A 24,586-nucleotide genomic window follows, 5' to 3' on the forward strand; every position below is an offset into this window, starting at 1 on the left:
TCCCGGTTCTGAAAAACTTTCTGAGCTATTTCAAGTAACTCACTTCTATTCTTTCCCTTAAAGCCTTCTAATTTCTGTAATTTCTTTCTGATGTTTGGGGTTGACTGAGATGAAGGCCATGTTGACCATCCGTCTATTCCCATCTGCATCCGGGTCTAAGGGGGTATAAGTTCTGTAGGCCTCTAATAATCTTTCTAAAAAGGCCGTGGGAGATTCGTCCTTCCCTTGCATAGTGGCTGCTATTTTTGCTAAATTGGTGGGTTTCTTAGCAGCGCCCCTTAGACCCCTGAAGAGGTTTCGGTGATAAGTGCGTAACCTCTGCATCCCCTCCCCAGTGTTTGGATCCCATTCAGGGGGTCGTTGAGGCAGTTCATCATCTAAGCCCTCGGGGCCAGCATCATCCCCGACCACAGCCTTAACTGCCTCAACGCGTATCCTCTCCCTCTCCTCTGAGGTAAACAAAGTTTGTAAGATATGTTGACAATCGTCCCAAGTGGGTTGGTGGGTCCGGAATACAGACTCCAATAAACTTATCAGAGCTTGTGGTTGCTCCGAGAAAGGGAGGTTTTGTTGTTTCCAATTATATAAGTCACTAGTTGAAAAAGGGACATAGCCCTGGCCAGTTTGGCTCAGCGGTTAGAGCGTCGTCCTGCGGTCCGGAGAGACCCGGGTTCGGTTCCCGCTAAGGGCACGTACCTTGGTTGCAGTTTGTCCCCGGCCCTGGTTGAGTCGTGTGGGTGGCAACCACTCGATGTGTCGCTTTCACGTCGATGTTTCTCTCTCTCCCTCTCACTCTATCTGAACAAAATATTGAAAAACGTCCTCGGGTGAGGATAAAAAAATAAATAAAAGAAAAGAAAAGAAAAGAAAAAAAAAAAGAAAAGGGACATAGATCATACGCGCCGGGCCCATAGAGCCGGGTGCTGCGGCCACCTCTCGTAATGGGAGCATTGGGACTGAGGTGTCCGGTTCCCGGGCTGGTTGATAAGGGGTGCCGTCCCGTGTATGTGAGGGACTCAAAAGTCTGGCGTTGTCAGCCGGGCCTGGGGCTCTTGCCTGAGGCTCGTCTGAGGGTGCCCTCGCCTTCCCGCCCGAGGTGTTTCCTGCATAGGGCGGGAGCATCATTACTTCTAGGAGTGATTCCTCAGGATCCCCTGGGAGCACCGGATATAACCGGGGTTTGGGTGCTTTCCCAGGGGGTTCTGGTTGGCTCTCCTTGGTTGCCCCCCGCGGTCGCTCCTTTGGGGCTGCAACCATGATGGTATGGTTTCCTACCTTAGCTTTCATTCCCTTTTGGGGCTCCTCCCTTCTGCATTTTGTTATCTAGGGAGGCTTGTCTAATACTATGTCAATCCAGACATCTAGATATACCCGTTGATCTGGGTGAGGGACCCTATAATCAACCGACCGCACGGCGAAGAGGAGGTTAGGGTCAAAACTCCCCTCCGAGGGCCATTCCACCCCGAAGGTTGGCCACTCTAGTTCACATAGTGTCCTCAGGAAGCCGGGGTCTGCTGGCTTCCCATAATTACAGGACCTTTTGAGAAAATCGGAAAAGTTAGAGAGCAGACATTCAAGGGGGGTCGGTTTCCTGGATGGTCCTTGGCCCGTGGCCTCTCTCCTGAAAGTGAAACAGTTAGAGCAGAAAGAGAGGCTGAACATACAAGAACACAAAATCAGAAGACAGACAAGAACAATCACTGAGACTAGTCTCACACCCTCACGGAACACACACACCTTCAAAGTGAAGCACCTAGGCTTCCAAAATCAGAAGTCAGCGTCCTGACTCTGATTAGAGGCAGACAGTGTGCGGCGTCCCGCCTGTACAGCCTCGCCAAATGCTCCGGAGCCAAAGACACAAAGAAACAAATGGATCGATCCACTTACCAAGACCACGTGGCGCGAAGACCCTAAGCCGAATTTGGCCGCAGTCAGAAGATCAAATTTGTAGAGGCGAGGATGGAGGCGCCTCGCCTTGTGCCTGAGGAGGTCGACCCCTCTCAGAGGGGGACCTCGAGGTGATCTCGCTGGGGCCTCCAAATGTTGTAACCCAGGAGATCGACCAAACTCAGACGCCGAGATGGGGTTTAACAAAAGGAGTTTATTGAGCTAAGTCCGCAGGCCTGCAGTGTGTCCCACACAGGAGTAACTGCGGCAGCGGAGAGCTAAAATGGCTCCTTTTTATAGGATTTTGTAAGGGGGGTGCTACGTGTAAGCAAGCATGTTACAGAAGCGGAATTTAGCAGTTAGTTAATTACCTGTTACTCAGTTTCCCAGACATCTCAAAGGTCAAGATGTTTTCAATAGATTATCTCTGGCGCCGACCCCAGGATTACTCAAGGGTTAGTTATTACCCCAGGGTTAGCGATTACTTAGGGATTAGTTAGTGAAGAATGTTCTTCAGTAAAAGAGTAAACTGACAACCCCTTTGGTTGTCGTGAAGGCCTCTGGGAGTTTGGGTCAATGGCACTGAGTTATAACAGGAGCAGTGTTTGTTAGGCTTTGGGGAGGGTGGGGGAGGTGTTTCCTGCCCCAGAGCCACACAACTCAGTCTGTGCCAGAATTTGCCCTGACCTTGGCAGGGCAGAGCCACTAGGAGTTGGTCATTTGGGGCCTCCAGAGCCTGGAGGGGGTTCTGACAGATCTCCGTGAGCAGGAAGTAACATTCAGATTCATGGGAATGGTAGGGGAATGGCCTCTGCCCCAAAGTCACTCAACTCAGTCACTCAGTCTGCCCAGATCTGTACAACCTGGCCAAGGCAGCTGACTTCTCAACAGGGCATTTCTCTGCAGGGTGAGGCAAAAGCAGTCCAGAGGGTGAGGCTGTTGCTTTCTCCCAGGCTGATACTGCACAGAGGGGAGTGCTCCACTCAAGAAAGATGGTGTCTTCAGCATGGGAGAATGACTCAGCACAGGAATCCTGGTAGCTGTCCCTTCAGCTCTCCCCCGAGAACCACAAACTCCAATCTCTCTTCATGCAGTTCTAGTCTGTTCAGCCCTCCCTCTGCTGCAGCCCAGGCTGAGTGGCTGCAAATTAAATTTTGTGTTTTGGCCCTTCAAGAAGGTGCCTGTGTCTCTAGCAGACTCCTGTCTCTCTCTGACAGACAGAAACCATCTGTTTTTCACAGCTAGATGTTATATGGGTGCCTCGTCCTGGCTCTGATGCTCGGGGATGGGGAGCTCGGCTTGGGTTTGAGACCCCATGCTTCTCAGGGGGATCCCCCTCAACTGAGATATTCCCCCTAGATCTCAGCTGCCACCCGTGGGAGCGGGGCCAGCCATTTTCATGTCTCCACCCTTTCTATCAGTCTCAATTTGGCTTCTGTAATTCCTTCATTGTAAGACTTCTCTTCAGGTACTCTTCAGTTGGTTATTCAGGATGATTGTTCTATAACTTAGTTGTAATTCCAGTTTTGTCTTAGGAGGAGGTGAGTGTAGCTTCCACCTACTCCACTGTCATCTCGGATTCCTGGCTTTTGTTTTAAAGTAATTTTGTCTGCTGTAAGTATTCTACTGCAGCTCTTTTTTTTTTTTTTTCCATTTTCAGAAATTATCTTTTTCCAACCTTGCATTTTGGTCTGTGTGTGTGTGTGTGTGTGTGTGTTTTATCCGAACTGGGTTTCTTTTAGGCAGCGTATAAATGGATCTTGTTTTCTTATTCATTCAGCCACCCTATGTCTTTTGATTGGAACATTTAATCCATTTACATTTAAAGCAGTTACTGATAAGTATGTAGTTATTGCCATTTTATCCATTGTTTTCTTATTGCTTTTGTAGTTCTTCTCTGTTCCTTTCTTATGCTCTTGCTCTCTTCTTTTGTATGTTGATGACTTTCTGTAATGTTGTGTTTGGATTCCTTCCTCTTTATTTGTTGTGTATCTCTCTGTGTGTATAGATTTATTATAAGGTATTGGCTCATGCAGTTTTGGAATCTGACAAATTCCAAGATCTGTAAGGTAAATAGGCAAACTAGAGTTCCAGGAGAGCTGATGGGTATAGTTCCAGTCTGAAGGTAGCAGGCTCAAACCAGGAAGAACAACTGTTTCAGTTTGAGTCTGAAGGCAGGCAAAAAACCAATGTCTTCTTTTGAGTACAGCCAGGAAGAAAGAATCCTTTTTTTTTTTTTTTTTTCCCCCTCAGGAGAGGGGCAGCCTTCTTGTTCTATTTAAGCCTTCAACTGATTGGATGAGACCCACATATTAAGAAGCACACTTTGCTTTACTCATTCTATTTAAATGTTAATATCATCCAAAATCACCCTCACAGAAACATCCTGAATTATTTTGACCAAATATCTGGGCATTCTGTGGTCCACTCAAGTTGACACATAAAATTAACTTATCACAGGATGTGTATTACAAATGTATGAAACAACTTTATTGAAGGAGATAGTATAAGTGTGTTCACCCAAGTAACTTTGGAAATAAGTGGAATCTGTAAATTAAAGGTAAAAGGAAGTGTACATAGCACTATATTCTAGCTGATCAAGTGGCTTCCCATGGGGGTATATAAGTTAACAATTCTGATACTGCTATAGCTGTGTACTGGAATTAAACATTCAAATTAAATATTCTGTGGATGGTAGAAGTCAGGTTTTTCATTGTTGGAGTGGGAGGTTATAGCCAAGCAAAGGGAAAAGGCTAGAATGATCCACATTGTGATGGGGTAGATTTGAAAACATCAGTATGATCTCATGTGTAGTACAATGTAGATAAACATGACCACATAAATGTTTATAGATATGTGTATATACACAAGTTAGTATACCTGCATATATTTCTTTACTGTGTCATCCAAGATGGCCTAGAAGCAATGAGACTCCAGTAGCAATGAACATATCTAGTACCCAGATCTTGGTTTCTAAGACCATTCTCCAATGAAAGGATCCATGGCTCCTTGGAGATATGGCTGATTCTAAGACTGGGGCAGGGAATACAGAAGATGAGCATGAAGCCTCTTACAGTACCAGCAAGAGAGGAAGTAGTCAAAAGAAAAAAAAAATATACCACAAGAGTGGATGTATGTCAAAAAAAAAAAAAAAAAAAAGCCCAAACCAGTTTGGCTCAGCGGTTAGAGCGTCGGCCCGTGGACCGGCGAGTCCCAGGTTTGGTTCCCGCTAAGGGCACATACCTCGGTTGCAGTTTGTCCCCGGCCCCGGTTGTGGTTGTGTGGGTGGCAACCACTCCATGTATCTCTCTCACGTGGATGTTTCTCTCTCTTCCTCCCTCTCCCCCTCCCGCTCTATCTGAAGATAAATGCAAAAAAAAAAAAAAAAAAGAGTGGATGTATGTCAAAGGAACACAGAAGTAGAAAGAACTCCCAATACCAAAGCTAGAATAAATTTAGCAAGTAAATAAAGTACTATTGGATTATAACTCAGAGTATAAAATAAATACCCATTAGTCCATACCATATTAATAGATGATTTAATAAACAAATGGATGAAACTAGATAAACCTCTCATATAGAACAATCCCAAATAATTTATGTAGATACTCCACCCTCAAAGAGGTAGAGTATAACTCTCCATTTATTAAGGGTAGGTTACACATAGTAACTTCCCTCCAAAGAGCACAGAATGACCATGGGAGAATAAAGTAACTTTACCGTGGAGAGACCTAACAAGTACCACCTCAGCCAGGTGATCAAGGTCAACATCGTCAACAATAAGTCATATTGATTGCATGTACTCGTGATATGATGTGATGAGAAGGGCCTTTACCCCTGTGGTTTTCCTTCTGAGAACACATAACTCCAATGTAATCTTGAGAAAAATATTAGACAGACACCAAGTGAAGGGCGTCTACAAAACACCTGACCAGTACTCCTAAGTCATCAAAATCAAAGTCTGTACCACTGTCACAACCAAGAGTAGGCTAAGGAGATTTAACAACTAAATGTACTATGGTATCCTAAATGGGATCTTGAAAAAGAAAAAGGACGTTAAATAAAAACTAATAAAATGTGAATAAATCATGAACTTTAGTAAATAATCAAGTGTTGACATTGTTTCATTAATTATAACAAATGCACCACACTAGGGGAAACTGGGTGCAGGGAATATGGGAACTCTCTATTCTGTCTTTGCAATTTTTCTGTATATCTAAAACCATTCTAAAAAAAGTTTATTTTTTTAAAAGTTCACTAAATAACTTTGTACAGTGATAGATGCTTACTAGACTTATTGTGGTGATCACAACATAAGGTATATGAATGTCAAATCATGATGTTGTACGCCTGAAACTAATATCATATTGTATGTCAACTTTTTAAAAAGTTCACAAGTGTCTAGGAGGGGGAGAGAAACATCTGTAACAAAAATAAATTAATACAAATTGAAAAAAAAAAAAAAGTTCACTGAAGCTGGCCAGTGTGGCTCAATGTGGCTTAGTGTTTGAGCGTCAACCCATGCAGCAAGAGGTCACCAGTTCGATTCCCAGTTAGGGCACATGCCCAAGTTGTAGGCCTGATCCCCAGTGGGGGGCATGCAGGAGGCAGCCAATCGATGTTCTCTCTCATCAATGTTTCTATCTCTTTCTCCCTCTCCCTTCCTCTCTCTAAAAATCAATAAAGAAAAAAAATTTAAAGTTTACTGAAAAAAGAATAAGCACGGTATAGTTTGGCTAGAAGAGATGGAAAGGCACAAAGCGGGGAAGTTTCTCTGATAACCGAGGTCTTCTCAGTCACACAGCTTGTAAGACCCTTAACCTAATATACAGACTCTGAGGCCAGACCACCTGGGTTTCAATTCTGATTTATAACTTACTAGCCGGGTAAGCTTGGACAAGTTATGTGACCTCTTTGTGAACCTCCTCTCTCTCTCTCTCTTTTAAAAATTTACTCTAAAATACTTTTTATTGCTATTTTAGACTGTACTCTTTCTACTCATTAAAAAAAAAGTTTGCTGTGAACCTCATATCTTAAAAGTAGAAATGATAGCCCCTACTTTTTGTCATTTTGTAATAAGGATTAAATGAGTTAATATATATAAAGTGCCTGAGTGCTGGCACACTGTAAATTCTATATAAATACTTTGTAAACTAAAAAAAATATATGATGACTAAAAATTTATTTAGTAATTAGCTGTAATCATACAAGGTAGAAAGATGTGAGTTTGGTTGCTATGAACCAGGCAGGGGTTGCCATAAATATGTCAGAACATTGACAGCCATTGTTAGGTCATTGCTATATCCTCATAAATGGGCAACTGAGCTGTTAATCTGGCATGAAGATTAGAAATCTCAATATATCTTCCTCTCACTCTACATATCTTATGTTTTTCATCCATAAAGAACCAACTTCTAATCTGATAAGTACTTAACCACCTCAAGGTAAGCAAAATATATTATTATCTCCAGTCTACAGATAAGAAATCTGAGAACAGTAGGTTGAATTTAGGTTATTTCATCCCAGAATACCTAGGAGAGGCACTGGAAATGAAAGAAATGACCAGTAAGCTCTTGTGCAATAATTTTCCTCTTTAGTTATCCCACTAAGCCTTTTTTATGATACGTTTTTAAAGAAGAACTTGTGTGATGCCAGTCTGACCTTTCCTGGTGGCACTAATAAATATAGAGAGTCTGAGCTCAAGCTAGAAAGCTCTGCCAAGTATAAGAAAATAGGCATGAAGCTGCTACTGGCTTATTTCAAAGGGAGATGGCTATTGTGGAACCCAGACAATCAGGCTCTGGTGTTTCAGCCTCCAGCTCTTATCAGCTTCATGTACAAAGCTGGTTTTGCTCACAGACCATATATAAGGTTTCCCTTTTGTCTAGCATAAACCAAAGCCATTCTCTAGGAGGTCCTTATTGGAAGCCAAATGATCTCCTAGGGAACAAGCTGTGCTCTAAGAAATGCTATGAAATGTGACTTCCTATTTGGGAATGACAATTCACCAAAACAGTGGATGACTCTGGAGAACCGTGCTGTTATCCATTGATAAGCTGGCACATACACTGTGCTCATCAGAGAGCTAAGCAAAGCCCATATGAGTATCAGCCAAAATACTTTGCTAACCCAACCAGAGCGTCCCCCAGCTCTAGGCTCCAGTATATTAGTCATCAGGAAAATTTAAATCAAAACCACAGTTAGATACCACTTCATACCCACTAGGATGGCTACAAACAAAAGACAATAAATGTTGGCAAGGATGTGGAGAAATTGGAACCCTCCTGCTAGTGGGAATATGAAATATTGCAGCCACTTGGGAAAACAGTCTGGTACTTCCTCAAAAGGTTAGGCATCAAGTTATATGACCCAGCAACTACACTCCTAAGTACATATATACATGAGAACTGAAAACATATGTCCACAAAGAAATTTGTACAAAAATGTGTATAGCATTATTCACAAGAGCCAAATGTCCATAAACTGATGAATGACTAAACAAAAAGTGGTATATAATGGAATATTATTCAGCCATAAAAGGAACAAAATACTAATACATGCTACAACATGGATGAACCTTGATTTTCTAAATTATCCTTTTTAATTAGGCAATCATTTTCAAATATGGCTGCACTTTGAAATCTGGGGAGCTTATGCAGTTCCCAGGGAATCTTTGAGAGTGGGGCACCTGGACTGATGTTTGAAATCTATTAAACTAGATGATTTCTAAGATCCCTTACCTCTCTAGGAATTGTATGAAATCTATGACAATGGATCACCAACACCAACATTTTTGAAGCAGAAACAGTAAGAGAACCAAGCACAGTAGATAGTTGTTACTTAGAACAGGTCTCCCAATAGGTCTTTCTTGAAATCTAAGCTAGTTCTCCAAGGCATCACCCCACCCTACCCCACTCAAGGTTGAATGAAAATATTCCTAACAGGAATGATCTATGCCTGAAGGGACAGGCCACATCTGATGCCATCATGCCTATGTAGGTTGTTTTAACAAGAAATCACCCAATTTTGCAGGAACCTGCCACTAGAGTTGAAGATTACTCATCACTTGCTCTATGACATTTATAGACAAGGGTGGCTAGAATGAAGTAATGGACTTCTGTCCGTCCCAGGCTTTCTGTTTATTAGCATGTGTGTAGTCATAGCTGACAAGTTCGGTGTTAATAATGGGGCTAATTTCTTGTTTATTTGTTTATTAATTTATTTCTTGTTTATTAATTTCTTGTTTATATTAATATTATAGAGTTAAGCTGAATCATGTTCAAGCTACTGTCATCCTGCTGGCCTCGAGTAAATACTGAAGAGACACGAAGGTAATATTATAATTATTTCCCTAGTCCTATTCCACCTTTTCCTCCAATGTATCTGCCCACAGTCCCTCATGGGATAAATCTTCATGATATACATTGTTAGGGGAAGTGATTAGTCAGTGTCTGCAAGATTGAGGACAGGGTTTGAGGAGAATGGCCAACTCTACAAAGCAAGTGACTCAAGAAAGAAAAGCATCCTTGGAGACCTTGGGGATGGTGTCCTACATCACCTCCTACCACCTTGGCTGTGCCTTTTATAGTACATATGTTGGGACTACTGTAGGCAGAGCCCCAAACACCAAGGAAGAGTAGAATTATTTGTTTAGCCTAAGAACTAACTGCTTTCAAGGCTTTGGCTCATTTTTCTTTTCCATTAACAGGAATGTGACCATCATCATCATTGGTCTGGAGAATTCAGGCAAAACTGTTTTTATGGAGACCTTCCACAGAGGTAAGGAACTAAAAGCATTAGATACTGGATTAAGTCTCTCATGGGCCCCAAGGACCAATGGAAATAATCATTCCTTCCTAGCCTTACTTCACGGCCCTCAGGTTCCGTCTTTTAAAAATGAGCACTTCCCAACACACACACACAATCCTCTCCTGAGGTATTATTATCAGCCTGTTCACATAATGTCTGTCACCGTCTACCTTTTTTTTTTTTTTTTTTTTTTTACAAGATATCCTAATTGAAGGTCCTCGAATAGTGTCAGTATGAATGTACTCGAACTTTGGAAAGCACTGCAGTCAATTATGAAGGATAACGTGATTGAAAAAGTAGTTTCAGAGCTCAATTAAAGTGGAATTTGATCTAGATCAAGAGATAAGTGTGGGATGATGAAGAAATTTAATAACATGAAACACTTTGTAACAGTTAATATAGAGGGTTGGGACTTCAGAAACATTGTCAGTTCAGAGATATGCAATTTTAATATCAGATCTCCAGTTTAATACTTTGGCATTTCAAGAAGCAGTTACACAATTTCAGGGAGCTACTTATTCTAGTCGTGAAGACACAGCTTACTGCTAGCCAATGAATCAAAGAGCCCGGCACATAGGTTGGCATAGGATGCCCTCCATTGATGTTTATTAAATAAAAGTGGGGGTATGATGATATGATTGAGTTTTATATAACTTGGAAGCCCTCAGCAAAATACAGGAAAGGGCTAACCCAATTCTTCTGCCACTGCCCTACTGGAAACCTGCATCAGTTTCCTTGAACTCCAGCAACAGCCTACTGACTGATCTTTCCATTTCTAGTTGTCCCTCCAGCATTCAGTCAACACAGTTTCCTGAAGGACTTAGTGCAAAAATCTGATTATGGCACGTTTCTGCTCAAAACCATTCAATGCCTCCCCATTGTATTCAAATAAACCTTAAGTTTATTAGAGGCACACAGGTTCCTCCGAGATTTGGTCTCTGACTTCTCTTCCAGCTTCATTTCTCATGCTCTCTGCATGTGACCTGATAGAGCCAAAACAAATGACTTGCCATTCATCTGCCATCATATGATCTAGTTCACATGCCTGTGCCTTCTGTAATGCTGCCTCACTACCTAGCATTTCATCCTTTCCATTATTTACCTGTTTAATCAAACGCCTGTAGACACAGTTTAAGCTTGACCTCAGGAAATCCATCCCTAATACCTAGTGCCTTCTTCCTTGGCTCTCACACTATTCCATGCCTCCTTCTATCATGTACTTATCACAACGTCATTGCACAACTGCAAATCCATTCCCTAGACTGTTATACCCTTGAGGAGAATTAATGGATATTTTTTCAGCTCTGTATCTTTAGTCCCTGTACTTTTAGTATCATCAGGTAGGTATTTAGTAAATATTTGTGGAATGAATGGTCTCCCCTATCCCACCATTGTCTTCAGGCTACCTGTTGCTTCTTTATAACTCCCCCCACCCCACTGTCAGAGAGGCAGCCCCAAGCATTATATTTTAGCCAATGGTTCAGCCTAGTATCCCACCCTAGAGGCAGCAAACTTGACTCCTTGCCTCTTCCAATACTGATAAGCAAACATGATAAAAAGGTAAACAACACCAGGATAATTTTTAAAACCCCCACTCAGCCCCGATCCTAGATTCCCAGGCAGTCTGGGTAGGGCCTGGGAATCTATAGGGTAAGAACTCTCCAGGTGTTTCTGATGGGCAGCCGTTTTGGGGAAGCACTCATCTGCAATTAGCCGTATGCTATTTTGTCTGTGAGAATAGTATCTGCTTTCCATTCTAATTTCTAGAGTATAGAGCCTGGAGTTGTGACTTCATTCACAGAGAAGTTTCTAATGGCCAGGAAGCAAAGTGCCACTGATGTCACATTCTAAGGAATGTCTCAGTCCACTGCTTGTCCATACAAGACTACCAGAGCCAATCTAGTAGCCTGCTCTGTACCCTATATTCCATAGCTCACCTCCCCTGCCCCTGCAAATGTTTTTGATTGCCAAGAACAGATTATAGCCTAGGAAGGAAATTCCAATCTACAAGTAGTAACTTGTGTGAACATTTGAAGATGCCAGCTATAAAATATCTGGGACAGAAGCCATTATTCTCAATGACACCATTCACTATAACGGTTTTGTCTGGCATGGTCACATGGGGTGAAAACCCTAAGGATGAGCAGAAGCAGGTGCCCTAAATAAGGGCATTTAGAGCAGTGCCTCTCAAACCTGGCTATACATTTCAGTCACCCGAGGAGCTTCAAAAAACAAAAAAAACAAAAAAAAAACATGATGCTTGAGTCCCACCCTTGATGTATGGCATCAAATCCTCAGAGAAGGAGGCCTAATGTTACAGTTTTTAAAAGCTCCATAGGTGATCCTTTAGTATAGTGAGTACTGAGAGCCAAAAATCAGAATCACTTGGGGCGCTTTCACACTTACTTATCCAGGACCTGGAAGCTCAGACACTTTGGACTGGGAAGGGCCCATGGAATCAAAATCTTAACAAGCAGCACCAGATGATGCTGAGATACAACAGGCATGAGTTGCTCTGCTCTCTAGGGTAGTGGGTTTCAAGCTTTAAAGTGCAGAAGAATCACCTGGAGATTTTGTTAAATATAGAATTTGTTAAACATGCAAATATTTGGGTCCCAGCATAGAGATTCTGATTCAGCTGGTATAGGGTAGGAATTTATCACCCCGATGTAATTCAAAAGCTGACAATCGCCCTGGCCGGTTTGGCTCAGCGTTTAGAGCGTCAGCCTGAGGACCAGAGAGACCCGGGTTCGGTTCCTCCTAGGGGCATGTACCTCGGTTGCAGTTTTTCCCCGGCCCTGGTTGGGTTGTGTGGGTGGCAACCACTCGATGTGTCCCTTTCATGTCGATGTTTCTCTCTCTCTCTCTCCCTCCCACTCTATCTGAAAAAAATATCAGGAAGTGTCATCGGGTGAGGATTAAAAAAAAAAAAAAAAAAGCCGACAATCCCCAGACTCTTGTGCTTTGTGAATTATTCCACCAGGGATATAGAGATGAATTACACTCATTACCTGTCCTCAGGAAGATTATGAATTAATAGAGAAAAAGAGAGAAATGTAAAGTATCAGAGAACAACTTCTCTTGGCTTCTAGGGTTTACCAACAACAGATTTCATTATTAAAGAAATAGGTAAGGTTTCAAGAAAAAAGAAAAAAAAATGACTAGGGAAAATGTTTTGATAGGATGTGGAAAAATAATATAAAGCTTCCCTTGATATAGGAAACAAATTTAAATTACTTTTAGATTCTTAACTAGTCACTTATTATTTTTTTTATCCTCACCTGAGGACATTTTTACATTTATCTTCAGATAGAGTGGGAGGGAGGGAGAGAGAGAAACATCAATGTAAGAGAGACACATCGACTGGTTGCCCAACTGGGGCCGGGACAAACCAACCAACACACATGCCCTTAGTGGAACCAAACCCGGGCCTTTCTGGTCCACAAGCCAGTACTCTAACCACTGACATAGCAAATATCACATCAAAGTTGTGACTGAAAGTTGTACGTTATTTGAAAGCTATAATTTTTTAAGAGATCTTTCTTTCTTACCACTGCATAGTACTCCATTGTGTATATGTACCACTGCTTTTTTATCCATTCATCTACTGATGGACACTTGGGCTGTTTCCAGATCTTAGCTATTATAAATAGTGCTGCTATGAACATAGGGGTACATATATTCTTCCTGATTGGTATTTCAGGCTTCTTAGGGTATATTCCTAGAAGTGGGATCACTGGGTCAAATGGAAGTTCAATTTTTAATTTTTTGAGGTAACACCGTATTGTTTTCCACAGCGGCTGCACAAGTCTGCATTCCCACCAGCAGTGTACCCTTTTCTCCACACCCTCACCAACACTTGTTGTTTGATGATTTGTTGATTGCGGCCATTCTGACAGGTGTGAGGTGATACCTCATTGTTGTTTAAATTTGCATTTCTCTGATGATTAGTGATGTTGAGCATTTCTTCATATGTCTCTTGGCCATTTGTATGTCCTGTTTGGAGAGGTGTCTATTCAACTCCTCTGCCCATTTTTTAATTGGGTTCTTTGTCTTCCTTTTGTTGAGTTATATGAGCTCTCTCTATATATTGGAAATTAACCCCTTATCTGATACATCATTGGCAATGATGTTCTCCCTTACACTGGGTTGCCTTTCCATTTTGATGATTGTTTCTTTTGCTGTGCAGAAGCTTTTTAGTTTGATGTAGTCCCATCTGTTCATTTATTCCTTTGTTTCTGTTGCCTTAGGTGATGTATCAATGAAAATTCTGCTCCGTATGATGTCCGAAATTTTGTTGCCTACATTTTCTTCTAGAATTTTTATGGATTCACGGGTCACATTTAAGTCTTTTATCCATTTTGAGTTTATTTTTGTGTATGGTGTAAGTTGATGGGCTAGTTTCATTTTTTTACATGTAGCTGTCCAATTTTCCCAACACCATTTATTAAAGAGGCTGTCTTTACTCCACTGTATGCTCTTGCCACCTTTGTCAAATATTAATTGAGCGTATTGCCTTGGGTCCATTTCTGGGTTTTCAGTTCAGTTCCACTGGCCTATATGCCTGTTCTTGTGCCAGTACCAGGCTGTTTTGGTTACAGTCGCTTTGTAGTATAACCTGATATCTGGTATTGTGATCCCACCTACTTTGTCCTTCTTTTTCAGGATTGCTGTGGCTATTCGGGGTCTTTTTTGGTTCCATATGAACTTTTGAAGTATTTGTTCTAGTTCTATGAAATATGTCGTTGGTATTTTGATGGGGATTGCATTGAATCTATAGATTGCTTTGGGTAGTATGGACATTTTAATTCTTCCAATCCATGAACAGGGTATGTGCTTCCACTTTTTTATATCTTACTCTATTTCTTTTTTCAATGACCTGTAGTTTTCTGCAAATAGGCCCTTTACTTCTTTGGCTAATTTTATTCCTCGGTATATTAAATTTTTTGCTGTGATGGTAAATGGGATTGTTTTTTCAGTTTCTCTTTCTGTGAGTTCATCATTGGTGTACAAGAATGCCGCTGATTTCTTGACGTTAATTTGGTATCCTGTTACTTTGCCAAATTCATTTATTAAGTCTAGTAGATTTTTGATGGAGTCTTTAGGGTTTTCTATGTATAATATCATGGCATCTGCAAATAATGACAGTTTCACTTCCTCCTTTCCAGTTTGGATCCCTTTTATTTTTTCTTCCTGTCTGATTGCTGTGGCTAAGACTTCCAGTACAATGTTAAATAAGAGTGGCGAAAGTGGACATCCCTGTCTTGTTCCTGTTCTTAATGGAAATGTTTTTAGTTTCTGTCCATTGAGTATGATGTTGGCTGTAGGTCTTTCATATATGGCCTTTATTATGTCGAGATATGATCCCTCTATTCCCAGATTGCTGAGCGTTTTTATCAGAAATGGATGCTGGATTTTGTCGAATGCTTTTTTAGCATCTATTGATATGATCATGTGGTTTTTATTCTTCATCTTATTTATGTGGTGTATCACATTTATTGATTTGTGAATATTGTATCAGCCTTGCATCCCTGGAATGAATCCCACTTGGTCATGGTGAATAATATTTTTGATGTATTTCTGGATCCGATTTGCTAATATTTTGTTTAGGATTTTGGCGTCTATGTTCATCAGGGATATTGGCCTGTAGTTTTCTTTCTTCGTAGTGTCTTTTTCTGGTTTTAGAATTAGAATTATGCTGGCCTCATAGAACGTGTTTGGAAGTCTTCCTTCTTCTTGAATTTTTTGAAATAGTTTGAGGAGAATGGGTGTTAGTTCTTCTTTGAATGTTCGGTAAAACTCCCCCGTGAAGCCATCTGGGCCTGGGCTTTTGTTTGCTGGGAGAGTCTTAATTACCTCTTCAATTTCCTTAGTTGTTATTGGTCTGTTCAAGTTTTCTATCTCTTCCCGGTTCAGTTTTTGGAGACTGTGTGTTTCTAGAAATTTGTCCATTTCGCATAGATTGTCGAATTTGTTGCCATATAGTTGTTCATAGTAGTTGTTAACAATCTTTTGTATTTCCGTGGTGTTGGTTGTTACTTCTCCTCTTTGATTTTTGATTTTGTGTATTTGGGTTCTCTCTCTTTGTTTCTTGGTGAGTCTAGCTAAGGGTCCATCAATCTTGTTTATCTTTTTGAAAAATCAGCTCTTTGTTTCATTGATCCTTTGAATTGTTTTTTTCGGTCTCTATGTCATTTATTTCTGCTCTGATCTTTACTATTTCCTTCCTTCTACTTGCTCTGGGGTTTTCTTTTTGTTTGCTTTCTAATTCTTTAAGTTGTGAGGTTAGACAGTCAATTAGAAATTTTTCTTTTTTTTTGAGGTAGGCCTGTAGTGCTATGAGCTTCCCTCTCAGAACTGCTTTCGCTGCATCCCATAGATTTCGTGTTGTTGTGTGTTCATTTTCATTGGTTTCCAGAAAGTTTTTAATTTCTTCCTTGATCTCCTCGGTGACCCATTCATTGTTTAATAACATGCTGTTTAGCCTCCATGTGTTCCAATGTCTTTGCATGTTCTTGTTGCAATTGATTTCTAGTTTCATGCCATTGTGATCTGAGAAGATGCTTGATATGATTTTAGTCTTCTTGAACTTGTAAAGACTTAGTTTGTGCCCTAACATGTGGTCTATCTTTGAGAATGTCCCATGTGCACTTGAGAAGAATGTGAATTCTGTAGTTTTGGGGTGTAATTCTCTGTAGATATCTATTAAATCCATTTGGTCTAGTGCTTCATTTAGAGTCTCTGTTTCCTTGCTAATTTTTTGTCTAGAGGATCTATCCAGTGCTGTCAACGGGGTGTTGAAGTTCCCTGCTATGATTGTATTGTTGTCGATTTCTCCTTGGAAGTCCTCCAGAAGATTTTTAATATATTTTGGTGCTCCTATATTGGGTGCATATATGTTTATCAAGGTTATATCTTCCTGTTGGATAGATCATTTCAATATTATGTAGTGGCCTTCTTTGTCCAAAGAGAGAATCTTAAAAGCAGCAAGAGAAAAGCAGTTGCCTACAAGGGTGTTCCCATAAGAATGTCAGTTGATTTCTCAAAAGATACTTTGCAGGCCAGAAGGGAGTGACAAGAAATATTCAGAGTGATGAAAAGCAAGAACCTACAACCGAGGTTACTCTATCCTGCAAAGCTGTCATTTAGAATTGATGGCCATATACAGAGTTTCCCAGATAAGAAAAAGTTAAAGGAGTTCATCACCACCAAACCATTATTATATGAAATGTTGAAGGGTCTTTTTGAAGAAAAAGATAAAATATATGAACAAACAAAATGGCAATGAATACATATCTATCAACAATTGAATCTACAAACAAAATGAACAAGCAGAACAGAAAAATTCTCATAGATACTGAGAACGTTTTGTTGGTTGCCAGATGGGAGGGGGGATAGGGGGATGGGTGAAAAAGGTGAAGGGATTAAGAAGTACAAATGGGTTGCTAGACTGACAAACCTCAAAGGGAAGGGGGGTTGGGGGTGGGAAGAAATAAACCGAAGAACTTATATGCATATATGCATAACCAATGGACACAGACAACAGTGTGCGAAAAGGCAAGAGGGGTGAGGGAGTGGGGAGGAGGCGGTCAGGGGGGAAAATGAGGAACATCTGTAATACACTCAACAATAAAGATTAATAAAAAAGATCACATTAAAATGTAATGATAATATATGCATATATACACACACGTAAATGTGTATATAATCATACATTTCCAAAGATCTGAAAGCATCTTACTAACTTCTCAGCCAAATGACTCATTTTGCCAATCCTATGGAAAAAATCACAGGTAGATCTGAGACTAGAAATAAAAAGCTACTGATTGTGTCCTTAGAATTTCCAGGTATGAGTATAGAGAATCTATAAAATCATTTTTCTACATATATGAGCAGAGAGCTAGGTCAGAACTGTCAGTTTAACATACTGGAATGTGTATAAAGACTGTCCTTTTGAACTGTATTTCTATGGGAGCAGAATGAGGTATGGAATGTCCTATGGAACTGTATGCTCTAGCCATGGCCTTGAAAGGGAAAATGTATCTAATTTGGTGTGGTTTCTTGAAGGCGATATGAAGAGGACTTCATACTCATCCATGGTAATAGGCACCATAAAAATTTATTGAATACCTACTGTGTGTACGCTAATGCAGAGCCCCTTCCTCACTATTTTATTTTATTTTATTTTATTTTATTTTTTTTATCCTCACCCGAGGACATTTTTCCATTTTTTGTTCAGATAGAGCGGGAGGGAGAGAGAGGAAGAGAGAGAGAGAGAAACATCGATGTGAAGGGACACATCGAGTGGCTGCCACCCGCACAACCAACCAGGGCCGGGGACAAACTGCAACAGAGGTACATGCCCTTAGAGGGAACGGAACCCGGGTCTCTCTGTACCACAGGCCGATGCTCCAACCGCTGAGCCAAACCGGCCAGGGCCCTTCCTCACTATTTTAGTTGAGGAGACATGGCACACACAGAATGAAATAAAGGAACAGTTTAACGAACCATGTGTTCAATGAGGGAGGTCAGAGAGGCTTTCCTAAAGAAGCCTTCCTGTGCCTTGAAGAAAGGGTGAGAAAGAAGAACCTCCAATTCATCCATTCGTTTATCATAAGTTATTATAAATATTTATTGAGCACCTGTGTGCCAGCTTCTGTGTTTGGCATTGTGAATATAATGGTGAATAAAATTGAAAGGGTTCCTGTCCTGTTGAAGTTCATAACCCAGATAAGTATATAGTTGAATTTATAACAATGTCGTATGTGCTGTGATAGTGGTAAGCCCAGAAGAAAGGCACCTTATCCAGACTAGGGGATGGTGGTGTGAGTTAGGGAAAACTTTCTAGAGAAAACAAGACCTAAATAGATATATTTTTTAAAAAATAGGCATTAACCAAGGAAAGAGCAGTGGAAGAAATATTCTAAGTTGCGGGAATAGCATCTTGTGAAGGCTCAGGACACAAAAAATTATGGCATTCTTGTGGAGTGGGGGGAATGTAAGCCAAGGAGCAGAGAGAGGAAGAGACTGGGTGTGTACCAGGGACACTGTGGACACCAGACAGGGTAGAGATAGGTCTGGCAGATTAGAAAGCAAAGGAGTCTATATTCTCTCCTGAGTGGCCACTCACTGAAGGTTACTGAGCCAGGAGAGTGTAGCCTGGGCAAAGTGCTGGTTTAGGAAGATGAATCCATGAATGAGCAGGAGGGCAGGATGCATCAGTGGGATTCCTCAGGGCAGGCTCTAGCCAAAGTTTATTTAATAAATTCTTTCATCTAACTATATCCCTTTGCTTTGTGATTGCTTCTCCTCTCTTCCCTTATATATAGTACTTCCTAGCAAGATAGAGAGTTGTATGAAATATAAACTAACTACAGTCCTGCTAGATGAATATGAAGTTTCCATCTATGACCTGAATGGAGATATGAAGGGCCGAGAAATCTGGCCCAACTACTACGCACAGGCACATGGGCTTGTTTTTGTCCTGGATTCCAGCGACTTAGGACGCATGCAGGAAGTGAAGATCACCTTAACACATCTGCTGTCTGATGCAAGAGTGGCAGGAAAACCCATCCTACTGTAAGCCTCTGTCTTTGAGATCAATTTTCCCTTCTCATTTTGTGCCTTTAGGAGACAAGTAGACAAAGGAAGAGCTGGGTGGTCCCTTTGTCACATCCAGCTAGACCTCCTCTTCCCTTCAGCTCAGTGAGGGGGGTGTGGCCCAGTCCTCTGGGATCTGTTTTCAAGAGATACTTTCTACCATACACTGCCATGGGTGAACATGTTACCTAATTGTGCAAAGGTAATTTTGAAGGCAAGCATCAAAGAGAAATAGCGATTAATATCTGAATCTCCCACTCCCATCCCTTGACTCTTCCTGAAGACTGTCTTCCTGAATTTGTTTATCTTTTCTGGCTTCAGTCTCTGACCCTGAAATGGTGGCAGAAAACCACCCCTATTTTGTATAATTGATGCCAATGGCCTCCTCCTTTCCCAGACTGCCCAAGAGTCATGTAACTAGCACTGATTCCAGGGTGATACTTCAGATGGCCCATCAATCCTCAACCCCTACTCCCTTTTTGCATTTTTTGTTCCTCATTAGCACCTCCAACTCAAGCATGAACAGAGTCTGAGAGAGGATGTTTAAAAACTCCAAATCTGTCCATATTCCAATTAGCAATTCTAATTAAAATGTGATAGTATAGTGTAGAGAGGAAGCAAGAAATGAGGTCCGGGGATGATCTTGAATTCAAATAATTTGTGCTATTATTTCCTTCATTGAGAATTAGCTAGAAAAATGTCTGGCTCATTTCATTATGTATGTCTTTAAAGCTAGTTCTTGGATATGTAGCAGTTGTACCACAATTGGTTCTCCCCCTATTTCCCTTCTTTTCTTGCCCTTGGCCTCTATTTCTATTTCACTCTTCCTCTCTTCTTCCCACCCTCTCTCCTGTGCCCTGCTCTAGACTGGCAAACAAACAAGACAAGAAGAACGCTCTCTTACCTTGTGATATTATTAAATATCTATTCCTGGAAAGAATAGTGAACAACAAGTCCATGTGCCGATTGGTAAGTGTCAACTCCTCCTCTCCCTTGCCCTCTCAAGCCCAGCTGATGCATACCTTGTGCCATTCCATAATCAGCCCCATATACTGGATCCCAGGCAAAGCCTTTACCTGCTAGGCAACATCTACAGTGATAATTTCTTTTTTTTTATTTTTATTTTTTTATCCTCACCCGAGGATATTTTTCCATTTTTTGTTCAGGTAGAGTGGGAGGGAGAGAGAGGAGCAGAGAGAGAGAGAGAAAAATCGATGTGAAAGGAACACATCGAGTGGCTGCCACCTGCACAATCGACCAGGGCCGGGGACAAACTGCAACCGAGGTACGCGCCCTTAGCGGGAACCGAACCCGGGTCTCTCAGGACCGCAGGCCGACGCTCTAACCGCTGAACCAAACCGGTCAGGGCTACAGTGATAATTTCTGACTCAATGGTGATAATATCACTCTTATAACACTCACATCTGTTTTCTTATTAGACCTTCAAAATTGCTTTGTAAAGTTGGAAGTTTCGTATCCTCATTTTATGGATGAGGCTCAAAAACTGAGTTTCTTGCCCAACGTCACACATCCAAGACATTACCCACAACCACATTATTAAATTATCTTAGCTTTTGTAGCTTTCTTTTATCTTTTCAGGTGTGAATACTGTTTCTCCTAGTAAGTCTTAGAGCTTCTCTAGACACAGCAGAGCTTATGTGTACCTCTGCTCCTTGGCTGAGAGGGATAGGGTCTGTGGTCCCCAGTGGTCCCAGGTTCCTAAGCTGGAGTCTTCTCTTTTGTCACAGGAACCCTGTTCAGCTATTCAAAACCTCCAAAGAAGGGACCATCAGCCCGTAATTGAAGGGCTGCGCTGGCTGTTAGCTGCCATTCAGAATAAACAGGAAGAGCTGTGTGCTCTCCAGCAGTCACTCACCTGGAGCATCCCAACCTCCAAGAATACTACAGGCTTTGAGGAAAGATGTGCACCAGACAGGTAATGAGCTGCCTCTATTAGGTTGATAAGAACATATGCAGAAGTCAATCTTCAACATAAGCAGGGAGTTCTGGGAGATGTTTGGATTCTGTGTGGTTCTGAGCAAGTCTCTCAAGATCAGTTGGCTCAAATGAGGCTAGGTCAGTGACCACAAACTTTCCAGCATTGTTAGGTACACCCTCCCCCTGGCACAACTTGAGTGGTCACATTAGTGAGATGAGATGCAGAAAGGCAAAACCAACCCATCAACATTAGAGCTTCTCCAAAACAGGGTTTCTATTCCCTGGTTTGGTGTGTAGAGGAGAAAAGAAACACAAGCCCCTTAAGGAGCTTATAGGCAATATTCTCTACATGGATGTCCTGAAGCCACCCTACATTCTTCACTTATAGTTCTCTGATCCGATAATAAGGAAAGAGAGAAGAGGAATATGAAAAAGAAAAAAAAAACCAGGAGGTGATCCAGGTTTTGAGGAGTAAAAGGCCTAAATATTCTCTTGCTCTATTGTCCCTTTCATTGTTTAAATGCATTGTTTAAAGAGCTTAAAGTGTGCCTATTTTCACTATTGCTTTGTCTTTTTCATCTTCCCTAGCTTCCCTATCAACATAGAAATGTCAGAAGAAAAAGAACAGCCCCTAGGACAACATTCAATGGAAGCTAGGCCCCTAAAGCCAATCCTACAGGTAAATTGGCTCTTTAAATGTTATTGCCACAGGGACCAATCTCTAAACTATTGGGCACCCAACTGACTTTTGTCCTCTTTATCTTCTTTCTGTACAGAAAGAAGGCTTAAGATTAAGACCTAAAAAGAATGTATCAGTGACATTTGCTTTAGATGAATCCATGGAGGAAGATGAATGTTCTGGGAACAGTGAAGCTCAGATCATTACTGAGCCTCATTACAACCACAGTGCTGACTTTCAGCCCCCAGCAACTTATACTGATGATGATGATGATGATGATGATGAGTACTACATTGATGATGATAATCTTTTTGAAGGTAACACTGAATCAGTGGTTAGTCAGAGAATAAAAAATATATAGACCTTTTCTCACAATTTATAAAACAGCATTCCTATTTTGAGTCTGAAACTGTTTTCTCATACTATGGTTGATGGTCAGGAGAAGTGTATGAAGGACTGAGAGAGTCCTTGAGGACCATCACCTGGTACTCCTGTATGATTGCTCAGCACTGGCTGACACAAAATCTTTGTTTGAATGGATATAGAGTTATCTTAATAGTTATCTTTTTTAGTGGTGGAAGTACAAATTGAAGCAATCTTTATGGGGAGTTTTTTCCTCTCTTTTTCTCCATATATGTGTGTGTGTGTGTGTGTGTGTGTGGAGAGAGAGAGAGAGAGAGAGAGAGAGAGAGAGAGAGAAAGAGAGCGAACTTTAAAAATGTGGAAACCCAGAGGAGGGTGTCAATGGGGGAGAAAAGGAGGGACATCTGTAATACTTTGAACAATAAAGATAAATTTTAAAAAATAAAAATGTGGAAACCCTATGAATCAATCATCTCATTTTTTTAACTATATCCAAAGATAATTACACATGTACCCCCCAAAAAGATGCTTGTGATTGTTCAGTTACAACATTGTGTACAATAGCTAAAAGTTGGAAACAGGCTAAATGTCTAACAAAGTGAAATAACTAAATTATGCTGCATCCATACAATGGAATACTATGCAGATATTAAAAGGGCTATTGTTGACTTATATCTACTGACATGGAAAGTTTTACACAACCCGATGTTTTGTTAGAGAAAATAGTAAGTCAGAGCATAGCATTTACAGCATAATGGGTACACATGCATAGAATATCTGTAGAAAAATCACTAAAATGTTGGCAGTGATTTTCTCCAGTTGTGATATACTAGGTGAGAAGTACAAGGCCTCGGTGCCTTTCTTTGGATTTTTGTTTTATTGGAAATTTTCTTTTTATAATAATCATATATGATTTTCCCCAATATAATAAAGGCATTAAAGAAAAACAACTGTGACAATTGAAGGCCCATTGTTGTTAATTGCCCCTCATCCTCAGTGCTCACTGGGACCCCAGTCACTGTGATGGTCAACTATCAATATTATAATGTCCTCTCTGCTCTCCAAGGGATCTGGCCCTTAGGCTACCCCAGAGTCTTGAGTTGTAACACCTATACGGAAGGGCCTGGACTTGGCCAGGGGCACTGAAGGGGAAAGAGGCACTGATCTGGAGATGGGGGGTGAAGATGAGAGTTGAGTGCAATAAATATGGTAGAGGAATACAGGAAGTGTTTTTCCTGATATCAGAAATTACCCCTAAATCTCTGTCCATAATTGAAATTCATTTTTCTTTTCTATAACCTCAGAACCCAGCGCAAAAAAGAGAATGGCTACCTGGCATGAAGAGGAGATGATGCTGGAAGATGCCTATGAAGACATCTTTGAAACTTGTGGTTAGTATTCCTTAAATGAAGGGGAGAGGGGAGAGCAAGAGTGAGAGAAAGTATAAGGCTAGGGCTGAGGGGGGTGCCTGGTGAGGTGCAGTCTACACTTCCTTAGAAAGTGGTCAACACCTTCCTAACCTGGAGTGGTCTGGGAAGGACAAGAAGCCTGGAGATTAGCTTCACTTCCAGTGACTGGCTGTTTTCTTTCTCTTTTTCAACTTTTAACAGAATACTAAAGAGGAAAATGGAGGGACATCAAAAGAAACATCTAATATCCCTCCCTCAGCATATGGGCTCATCTCCAGAAACATTAGGACTACTTCAGTTTTTTGATTTCTATTTGTTAACACCCCTACTGTCCCCTACAACTCCACCTACTGGAACATCACATTCCTGAGATCTCCTATTGTTCCTTTACTTCTGCATTCTAGCCATCAAAAGAATCTTACACCCACTTAGAGGCTCAAGAAAAGTTAGGTAGCATCCATTTGAGAATGAAGACAACCTTGAAAAAAAATACAGACCACACATCTTTGCACCCAGTTGCTCCTGAGGAAGTCTGTGAACATGTTCTGGCTGACCAACTAAAATTGAGCCTTAGAAGTACAGGGCCAGTTTAGAATTACATTTCGCCCTACAGTTTTTGGGTCTGAGGGGACTGGCAGAAATAAATAGAACTTTTCTGCTGAGAATTATGGTTTGCTGAATCATTTTCCGTCACGCTTCCAAAAACAACTCAGTGTTAAATTCCCAGCCACTGTCAGTGAAGTCTGGCAACAATTTCTTTGCTGTCCCTTCAGGAATAGCAACTGCTGCCTCTCCTAACAGTTGGTTAGGTATGCAAAATCTGTACAAACTTGAACACATTCAACTCCCCACGCCAACAAGGGTAGTTGTAGTGGAGGTAATCATTTATTCTTACAATGAT

General features: G+C 41.1%; 1 protein-coding gene across 1 annotated transcript; it reads left to right on the forward strand.

The window, feature by feature from the left end:
• The first annotated feature begins 9,162 nt into the window (after positions 1 to 9,162).
• Positions 9,163 to 23,672, forward strand: ARL13A (ADP ribosylation factor like GTPase 13A). The gene is made up of 8 exons (XM_036271724.1): positions 9,163 to 9,218; positions 9,596 to 9,666; positions 19,026 to 19,275; positions 20,163 to 20,265; positions 21,045 to 21,232; positions 21,823 to 21,913; positions 22,011 to 22,230; positions 23,581 to 23,672. Exons 1-8 carry the CDS (start codon positions 9,163 to 9,165, stop codon positions 23,670 to 23,672), a joined length of 1,071 nt encoding a protein of 356 aa, XP_036127617.1.
• Positions 23,673 to 24,586: the final 914 nt, after the last annotated feature.

Source organism: Molossus molossus, unplaced genomic scaffold (assembly GCF_014108415.1).
Source record: "Molossus molossus isolate mMolMol1 unplaced genomic scaffold, mMolMol1.p scaffold_m16_p_2, whole genome shotgun sequence".
In the NCBI taxonomy this organism is placed as follows: Eukaryota; Metazoa; Chordata; class Mammalia; order Chiroptera; family Molossidae; genus Molossus; species Molossus molossus.